The sequence below is a fragment of the Penaeus monodon genome, chromosome 43 (genome assembly GCF_015228065.2).
Source record: "Penaeus monodon isolate SGIC_2016 chromosome 43, NSTDA_Pmon_1, whole genome shotgun sequence".
NCBI lineage: Eukaryota > Metazoa > Arthropoda > Malacostraca > Decapoda > Penaeidae > Penaeus > Penaeus monodon.
The window spans coordinates 17,431,497-17,441,496 of record NC_051428.1 but is presented as its reverse complement, the minus strand read 5'-3'; the positions used below and the strand labels follow the sequence as shown (position 1 = coordinate 17,441,496).

General features: G+C 39.1%; 1 protein-coding gene across 2 annotated transcripts in view; it reads left to right on the top strand.

Annotated features, from left to right (window-relative positions):
* The window catches only part of LOC119568420 (ankyrin repeat and SOCS box protein 18-like), a 25,927-nt gene extending 16,003 nt beyond the window's left edge, over window positions 1–9,924 (top strand). The window contains exons 2-8 of one of the 2 annotated variants that reach the window (XM_037916941.1): window positions 1,621–1,835; window positions 2,496–2,599; window positions 4,335–4,473; window positions 4,879–5,081; window positions 5,307–5,450; window positions 5,672–5,806; window positions 6,478–9,924. In XM_037916941.1, coding sequence (XP_037772869.1) covers window positions 1,621–1,835; window positions 2,496–2,599; window positions 4,335–4,473; window positions 4,879–5,081; window positions 5,307–5,450; window positions 5,672–5,806; window positions 6,478–6,678 — 1,141 coding nt within the window. In that variant the 3' untranslated portion in view covers window positions 6,679–9,924. The remainder of the gene's footprint in view (window positions 1–1,620; window positions 1,836–2,495; window positions 2,600–4,334; window positions 4,474–4,878; window positions 5,082–5,306; window positions 5,451–5,671; window positions 5,807–6,477) is intronic. The other variant, XM_037916942.1, reaches the window with a different exon arrangement.
* The last annotated feature ends 76 nt before the right edge of the window (window positions 9,925–10,000 follow it).

The window sequence follows — 10,000 nt, the reverse complement described above, 5'->3', positions numbered from 1 at the left end:
TGTGTGTGTGTGTGTGTGTGTGTGTGTTTGTGTGTGTGTATACATGTGTGTGTGTGTGTGTGTTTGCCTGCAGGAAAAGTGTTCATATACGTTCAGTTATTTGAAGAGGGACCCGTGTTTGTTTTTTGTATATGTAATTTTCTGTTGTTTTTTATTACTCTGTTGGATTTATTAATCTATTTACTTTTTGATGAGTTTAGCAGCAGTAATAATATTTTGGATTTTCCTCCCTTTGAGAGTGACTGGGATTCTTTTATGTCTTTCATCTCCCTCTTTCTCTTGCTGTCTCTCTTTCCTCTTCGTCTCTTTCGCACTCTTTCTCTTCCTCTCTCTCTCTCTCTCTCTCTCTCTCTCTCTCTCTCTCTCTCTCTCTTTCTCTCTCTCTCTCTCTCTCTTTCTCTCTCTCTCTCTCTCTCTCTCTCTCTCTCTCTCTCTCTCTCTCTCTCTTCTCTCTCTCTCTCTCTTAACCTTCCTCTCTCCCTTTCCCTTCCTCCGTCTCCGTTCCCACTCTCCCTCCTATAGCATCTTCCTTCCCTCCACTCCGTCCCTCCCTCCCTCCTTCCCATACCATCCCCCCCCCACCTATACGCGGAGATAGCCTACGTAACATACCCTTTCACCCACTCCCCTCCTCTCCCCCTTCTCGTCCTCCCCTCCTCTCCCCCTCCCTCCCCCTCCCCCCTCCTCTCCCCCTCCCCTCCCGTTGTCTGCTACTTACTAACGTACCCAGTCACCCCCCTCCCTCTCTCCCTCTCCCCCTCTCCCCCTCTCCCCCTCTCTCCCTCTCCCTTGCCTTCTCCAGCTGTCAGCCAGTGTCAGGCGTCTCTCAAGCGCGTTTGACAAGGCTAATCTTGTTTCCTTGTACCCTGTAATCACCTTGCGTCACGATGATGTCTAACTGTAGTTTGGGTTTAGACTGTGTTTGTGTGTGTGGGGGGGGGGGGCGTGCGTATGTGTGTGTTTGCGTGCGTGTGTGTTTGTGCGTGCGTATGTGTGCGTGTGTGTGTTTGTCCGTCTATAGGTTTATTTGCCTGCATGTATGTATGTATGTATACCTGTGTGTATGTATGTATATGTGTATACATATATACATATATATATATATATATATATATATATATGTGTGTGTGTGTGTGTGTGTATGTATGTATGTATGCATGCATGTATGTATGTATGTATGTATTACATGTCCACACGACAGTTATGATCATCGTATTGTTTGTTGTAATTACATGTCCGTAATGTGAGTTTTATCGCCGTATATATTTTTTTTTCTAGCTGTACATTTCCTACCTTACTAATTAACCCGCATTTATATAACTGACACGAGGTATAATTTTTTGTGATTTTTTCCTCATATTTAGACCCAATTATTCTCACATTAACCATAATGTTATAGCAAAGTTAGTTATCTGTTGTTATGGTCATGTGTGTGTGTGTGTGTGTGTGTGTGTGTGTGTGTGTGTGTGTGTTTGTGTGTGTGTGTGTCTGTGTGTGCGTGTGTGTGCGTGCGTGCATGCGTGCGTGCGTGCGCTTTTTTTTTTTTACCCGTATTAAATCCACAGTTTACCCCCCCTCCCCCCCATTCGAAGCCCCAGCCTAACCCCTTCCCTCCCGCAGAGATGGACCCACATGCCGAGCCCTTCAGCAGCTGAGGGGCGCCGTAGAGCAGGATTCCATGGCTCCCTCCGTCGGGTGCGTGCGCGAGGGGAACGGCGGAGCGAGGGGAGGACGCCCCCTGGTCACCCGCCTCTCCTACAGCCACCACACCCACCTCCTGACCTTGGCTGACCTCCTCGACGGGTGCCCCAAGGTCGAACCTCTCCGTTACCAGGGTGAGTGGACGAGGGGGGTGAGGGCGGGAGGGCGTGGAGGCCTGGGTGGATGGGAGGGCTCTGTGGGTGGGTTAGGGGGGGGGGAGGGGGGGTGGGTGAGGTAGAAAAGGAGAAGAGAGAGAGAGGGAGAGGGAGATGGGTAGAGGAAGGGAGAGGGGGAGAGGAAGAAGGGGAGAGGGAGAGGTAGAGGGGGAGCAGGAGAGGGGGAGGGGAGTGGGAGAAGAAGAGGGGGCAGGAGAGGGAGAGGAAGAGGGGTAGCAGGAGAGGAAGAGGAAGAGGGGGGAGCATTAGAGGGGGAGAGGGAGAAGGAGGACATATATCAAGCATCTCATAGACTATCAATACCTCTAGTATTTATTTTCCTCCACTTTTTATCAGATGAAAAAAATATATATATATAATTTTTATCAGATTTGAAAGAGATCCAAATATATAATTTATCACTTTCTGTCAGATGCATTACATATAGGACTGGAATTTTTCCCTCCATACCTTTTATCAAATGCCACAAGAAAGATAGATACCATAAACCTTATTTAGGACTTTCTGTGAGACACCGAAAAGGAGAGCTGAAATTAACATTTATCTCTACACCTTTTATCACATTAAAAAGAAAGATCTCCTTTAGCATTAATGTTTTTTCTCCCCTCCTTTTGCCAGATACCAAAGAGAATATCATATCAAAACACCGTGCTGGGGAGGCCTTCACCATGTGTCGGCTCCTCGTCGGCTGCAGTGACCAGGAGAACACCATAGAGCTGGAGGTACATTTCCAGGATTCAGGTTGATTAATTGCAAGTGAAACAATAAAGGGAAGAACAAGAAAACATGACTATGCTGAGAGGAGTAATGAAAAGGAAGAACAAGGTAATACATGAATATGCTGAGGGCCTTTTCACTTTACTTCATGCTCTGAAGCAGCAGTAAATCAAGGACTTTGGTATATTTGTGTGTTACGATGTTCTTCCGTGAACTCTGTTGCTAAGTGGCACTGTAATGCAGATTTCTTTGCTGTCCTTTCTTTCTGCATTTATTTCTTCTTTTAATTTTTAATTTTATTTTCTTTGTCTACTTTTATGAGAGTTGAAGTAGAAGATGATAGTGTTGGAGATTGGAAAAAGGAATCAGTTTCAGGTTCAAAGTTAGCTTCAGAGAAATTGTTGATGTTGAAATTAGTCATGTAATTTCTTTGGTTCATTGTTGTTGTTTTTGTTGCTAAAGGATGTAGTATTCAAAAGAGAAAAGGGGAATCAGTTCTATGATTAGAGAATTGTGCAGTATTATTTGTAGGTTTAAAGAGTTTAAATGGAAAGGAAGAGGGAAATGTTTTAAATTCATAAGAAAAAAAATAGAAATTGTTCAAACAGGTACAGCATCACATTTATATATATATATATATATATATATATATATATATATATATATATATATATATATATATATATATATATATATATATATATATATATATATATATATACACATACACATATAGACACAGGTAATTGCAGGGGGAAGGTTTTAAAATATGTAAGAAATATTGTATGAATAGACATTCGGGGGAGAGAGGAAGAAGTATGTGTTTAGTTCAGGAGAAATTAAGTTATTTGCCCTAAAACAATTTTCTTTGTTTTTTATTTTTTTCTCTCTCCCTCTTTTTACATTTTTTAAAACTTGAGTTAAATAAAAGTAAAGAAGGGCGTAGGGGGGAGGGAGAGAAGTAATTTTATTTTATCTTCTTACTTTCCTATATGGTCGTGGAAAAGAGAGATTGAAGTCTATTTCAGGTTCACTGTAAGATATAATGTGTGCAAATGGGGCAGGGGATGTGGGGGTCGAGAGCAGGTAAAGGCTTCAAACAATAGAACTGTGCGAGCAACATTGCATCAGAGGTTGTCATGGCAACACTCTCCTTAACCTGTATTCGTAGTGTTTGATGTCAGCAAATTATGTTTGGTGTTATTAAAGGTTAGGGTCGCATATGTATGTGTACATGGACAGCCATACATTAATGGATAGGAATGTAGTTACATAGGCTTAGGCATAGATTTAGAAAATACCTTTATAGTTCAATTATCATAGGAAGGAAAATTGTCCTGTATACAAATATATATATATGAATATAGGCAGCAAGCTTGATAGGCAGACACAGATATAGCTTAACAGACAGATAAAGCTTGACAGACATAGATATAAATATAGTAATAGTCATAGTAAATAATAAATAAATGAAGATACTGTTTTTATTTACCTAAACAAAGAGTATTCTAGTAAACGAAAATTCCCATTAATGTTTTGATTCCATTTCCCATTCTTCCAAAGCACATTTATCTCAATAAATAAGGTCCCCCAATAACCTATTACCATTCCAGCCTTCTTAATATTCTCCAGTTTTCCAAACACAATTATTCCGGTAATTAAAATCCTCCATTATCCATCCCCTGCCATTACCCAAGTAAGTGAATATCGCCCAATATAACATCACCTGCCATTCCCCAGAAGTTCACCCCAACGGCACTGCACGTGGCCTGCCTGCTGCCCCAGCCGGGTCCCCTCATCAGCAAGCTGGTCAGATCGGGAGTTTCCGTCAAAGAAGTCAATTCTTTCGGCCAGACTCCGCTGCATACTGTCTTGCTTGGTAGGTTTTCATTTCTCTTTAAGGAGGATGTGAGTTATTATTCACCTTGAGTGTGTGTATGTATATATATGTGTATATATATATAGATATATATGTAAAAACATATATACATATATACATGTATATATAATTTTTTTGTAAGTTTTGTTTAATTGTTTAAACTTTTTTTTTTTTTTTTTTTTTTTTTTTGTGTGTGTGTGTGTGTGTGTGTGTGTGTGTAGGTGTAGAATAGAGAAATCCTCATCTTTGAGGTTACATTTATGGATATGATAGCTTATAACAGTGATTTCAATATGCTGTCTTACATATTTTTTTATATAATATAATGTAATATACTGCAGCAGGATAATGATTAACAACTTTTTCACGCTCTAAGACATGGTTTCCTACCAACTTTTTCTACAGGTGATGTGAGGAGTTCCAGCTTAATAGAGGCTTTAGAGGCGCTGATAGCTAATGGTGCCGATGTGAATGCAAGAGATAACTCTGGCGAAACGCCCCTTCACTGTGTGCGGAATCTACTGAGGGAGGGACTGCACGAGAGGGCGGCGGAGGTTGCACATACACTGCTAGTCGCTGGTGCACATATTGATGCTGCAAATAACAAGGTGAGTGCATGGGGCATGGTAAGGTGTAGTGGGGGGTTAGTAGAGCAGGTGATATTTTGTCAGTGGAATTGCTGTAATTATTCCTCAGAAGGAAGGAGGTAGAGAGAAGGAAGAGGGAAGGAGTGTGGGAGAGAGAGAAGGAAAAAGGGAGGGAGAAAAACACTGATTTCTTTCAAGCCTCAGAGTTTCAGGGTACCAACCAGCTAATCCCACCTGCCTTTTCAGGGTCGAACGTTATTGACATATAGCGTAGAGTACCTGGACGATGCTCTTGCACTCACAAGGACCTTGGTCAACCACGGCTCTTGTGTTTGGGGAGCGGCAGATGGCAGGGACAAAGATCAAAGTGTCTTTGCTTGGTTCCTTAAGGTAAGGATCATTAAGTACCTTGTACAGTTGCTATTATTAGTTCTATGAACTCTGTGAATCTGTGAATGTTGAGAGAGATATTGTCCTAAATTTCCTTATATCTTTGCTGTAACATAATCTTCCCATTATGATTTTTGCTGATGTAGAAATCTTAATTTTTTTTCTTCATTCTATTTGCTGATACATAAACTTTAATCTTTTTTTTTTACCTTTATTTCCAGGCTGTGATTTCTCATCAGAGGCTTGAAAATTGTTCAAGTACAGTTACTATAATCTCACAGTTGATGGCAGCGGATCCGAGAAGAATGCATCAACATATTCTTAGAACCATGTTTAGACAATCTAGGTGCTATCATGTGAGTATCATTATAGCTGGATACTTTTTTTCCTAACTGTGCCTTCACCTCTTTTTTTATCTCTCTTATATTCCCTCTCTAATTTTTCCCCTTCTTTTTTATTCCTCCTCTGCCTTTCCCTCTACTATTATTTTCCCAGTATGTTGTTTTAGCATTTTAGTTTTTTCTCCAAACCAGGTTTTCCTTTTTTCTCAGCACTTGTCATGAAAATAAGGATATCAAACCTATTTGCTTAACAGGCCAGGTATGGGAACACTATATGCAGATACAGATAACATAACTAGTGCAGGTGACAAAAAAAAAACATAATTAAAATCTTGCTTGCCAGTGACAAAAAAGCCATCTGATTTGTTCAGAAATTAGGAATATAATATATGCAATATTTATAAAAGATAAGGAGGATTCTTATTGCATGTTGAACACAAGTTATGTCTGGAGCAGCAAGTGGGCCTTGGGCTACATGATATATTGTGTCAGGCCATGTCTTTGACACCCCTGTCTGAGATGTTGTTAGACACCCATACATTAGATATTATTCTTAGTATATATATTGTGCTATTCCTTCTAGTCATAGAATAGAATCAGCTGAGGACTTTTACATTGGCAACTCTGTTGTCGTTATTCAATGGTAACCTGCTTCAACAACTGAAGTGTATGTTTTAATTTTACAGATTCTGGGCCCCCTGTTCCTGGAGCTCAAGACGCTAATGATGCCCCACTGGACGCAACCCGCAAGCCTCTCGTTCCTCTGCTGGCAGACGATCCGCAGATCACTCACACCAAAGAGAATACACTCGGGAACGCCCCAGCTGGGTCTTCCGCCTCCTCTCCAGTCTTATATCCTACTAGAAGAACCTGGATTCTGTTCATAGCTGCTAAAATATTAATAAGAGTTATTAATAATGATAATAATTATAATATTGAATTCCATTACAAAGACTTGGAGTCCCTTTTTTTTCTTTCTTTGTTTCTTTTTTTTTTTTTCTTTTTTTTCTTTTCTTCTCTTGTTAACGATTCCCAACTCCAAGCGGACGGACTCCACCGCAGAAGATTGTTTATGATTAACCCAAGAAAAACTTATTAGGGACAGGCTCGTAATGTATATAAGTGCTTATGGGAGAACTTAGTGATCCTCAAGTGCTCTGTCTCTTTTGGAGATGTGACTTAAAATCTCCTGGCTGTGTTAACTCCTATAGGAGAGTCATGTATGTGTGTGTAATGATGCTTACTGTGTGAGAGCTTATATTTTTTCTATGAAGTATGTCAGGGTGATCTTTCCTTCAAAGAAACCATAAAGAGATATTATGGATTTGATCTTTTTCTTTCTCTCTTTTATTTTCAATGATTTTACCTACTAGGTCTTTCATTTGCAAAGTCTCAATTCAGTTTCATGTTCCTCTTGCACAGAGGTGTGTGTATGTGTGTATATATATCATAGTCTTTAATGCTCATTCTTTACCTTCTCGATATAAGTAACAGCATAGAAAATATAGAGCAGGGTTTATGCTTGCCAGCACTATTGTGCCTTACATTATAATGTTAACAGTGTATTGGAAGACCAATTTTCTAGGAGAGAACTTTTTTTTCTTCCTTTTTTTTTCAAAGAATATTATTTCCCTTTCTCGGAGACTTTTATTGACGACATATTTGCCTCAAGAGTCTTCCTTTACTCCAGAGAAACTACTGTACAATATACTTTCTAGTGATTTATCCTCCCAAACAAACCCCACAGGAGAGAGAGCCTTTTCCTATTGTTTTCCGCGTAGGTGGTTGGAACGGTTAACATTCGCACATCACCAAACAAGTGCCAAACAATTAAAGTGGTGTCTTTTGTATTTCAGTGTCGGAGTTTTTTGTAATGTGAGCCATGTGCTAAGTACCCCAGAATTGTAAGCATAGACATGGCATGTATATGTGTTTGTGTGTGTCAAATTTTAATTAGAGCTCCTCAAAAGGTCACAAGTTGTTATAAGTCATCACTATTTAGATGTTATCACAGTGTTACAACAAGCCACCTGTTACAAGCTCAATTTTCTTGATGGAATATAAGATGCGTGTTTTTTCTCAGTTTTCTTGATGAGATGTGAATGCATGCTTTTCTTAATATTCTTGATGGATTATAAAATGCATGTTTTTTCTCAGTTTTCTTCATGGAGTATAAACTTTTTTTGTTTTTTTGTTTATTTTAATCAACAGGAGAGATTCATTCATAAATAACTATTTTCTTTAGCTTAATGATATTATTTACATTCAGAATAAGGCTGAACTTGCTGTTTGCAGTTTTCTACATAAGGTAAATGTGCTTGTCACTGCTTTGGGGAGTTTAGGAGAAAGACTTTTTTATTTAAGTATATTATGGAGGAAGTTGGTAAGAATTCATTATTCCCCCACCCAAAAAAAAGCTGCCCCGTAATTTTTTTTTAGGGAAAATACTATCCAATGAAAGATAATGATGGACAGGTACTTAGAGACAAAGGAATGGACCACTTTCGACACAGACCTGGTTTGTGACAGGCTATCTAGATTGCAAAATCCTCTTCGAAATTATCTATATCGTACATGGTCTCATACGCTTTCAATACTTATGGTATATCTTCTTTTTCCTAAAGAATATTCTTGCAGGTATCCAATGAGCAAAGAGAGAGTTTTGCCAATTCTAACCTTCTGTGAACATCGCTTCGTCTTTTATATACTTTAAACTCCCCCCTCCCCCCATTAGCTTAAAGGGTTCAATATTCCAAGACACGTTTCCCCAAAAGGTCCGTAGAAGAAAGGCAGGTGATATAAGCATTACTCAGGATTTCCGTAAGGTCGTTCCCGTTGTCACGAATGGGAGAAAATGAACAGTACTGAATTTATCAGAGTTCTCTAAGTCGCGGTGATTGCTTTATTATGGTGTATTTGATGTTTGTTCTTATCCACAGTAATTCCTCAACAATACTCAGGTGTCATGACTCATTGTGAATCATAATTCATTTATTCTTGCCCAATCAAGTCCCTTTTTTTTTCTTCTTGTACTTAGTTGAATTTGAAGTAGTTTGTGTAGGCATTCTATAATTGTGAGCAAGGGGAACTGGCTGTCTGATTTGTGTAAAATACTGTGCAAAAGAAGAAGTATGTTGATTGCAATGCAGGGATTACCCCCTCACTACAGCTACGGGAATATGGTAACTCGTGAACGATTCCAAAAGAATGTGAATATTTGAAAACATATATTTTTTTTAACGGATAATAATAGCGAAACTAAAACTAGTTCCTTTTACAATAACCGAAAAGAAAAATATAGAAACACCTAGTAGCCCGCCGTGGCACAACGACTAGTCAAGGTTACCAACAGTTCTAGAAATCAGTGTGTATTTAGAATCAGTGACCAGTGACATGCTGGACCTAGTTTTCACACATAACTAGCGTCCAGGACTTGACTTCGATGTGACAAAGATTCCGGTGCGTGTGTATATAACTGGTGATGGTATTAGACTGAATTTTTGCTGACTAAAAACTGACTTGGTGAATACATAAAGTGACAGTACCTGATTAACAGAATATGTCACACGGCCCAACAAACAAATGTATTTTGTGATATGACTAACTCTTTAAGAAAACTATGATGACAGGACCTAATACAGAAACTGCATATTAGGTCCTGGAGTGTAGTAGGTGACTGTGTGACTGACAGAGACCTAGAGACATTTCAGTGAGAGTAACATTTGATTTCTAGTGTGTAGTTAACAGGAAAATAAAGAAACGAATTATCAGTAACTGGTTGACAGAGACAGTTTGTAGTAAGTGCGTGTGTGTGTGCATAAGTGTATAATAAATGCCTTGACACGAAGAACAAGTAATCATTACTTGATCAAGTGAATACATTCATATCATGGAATCACAATAGGTGGAAGCTGTTACCTAAGAGGTATTTTATTGTATGCATGTTGCGAGAGTTGAGTGTGTGACCTTCGTCTCCAACTTGAAGACGGCATTAACCAGTCTACTGGAACACTATAACACGTCCAAGACACTGTGAATATTTTATATAAATTGTGTAACCTTTGCTGACTTACATGCCAGTCAAAGAGAAGATATGTATATTTACTTATAAAAATAAAGAGCCCAAAGTGCCAGAAAGTGGTATCATTTTCTCCTAAGCTTAAGCTGTGTACTTTTTTTTCTTTCTTTCTTTCTTTCTTTTCTGTCATA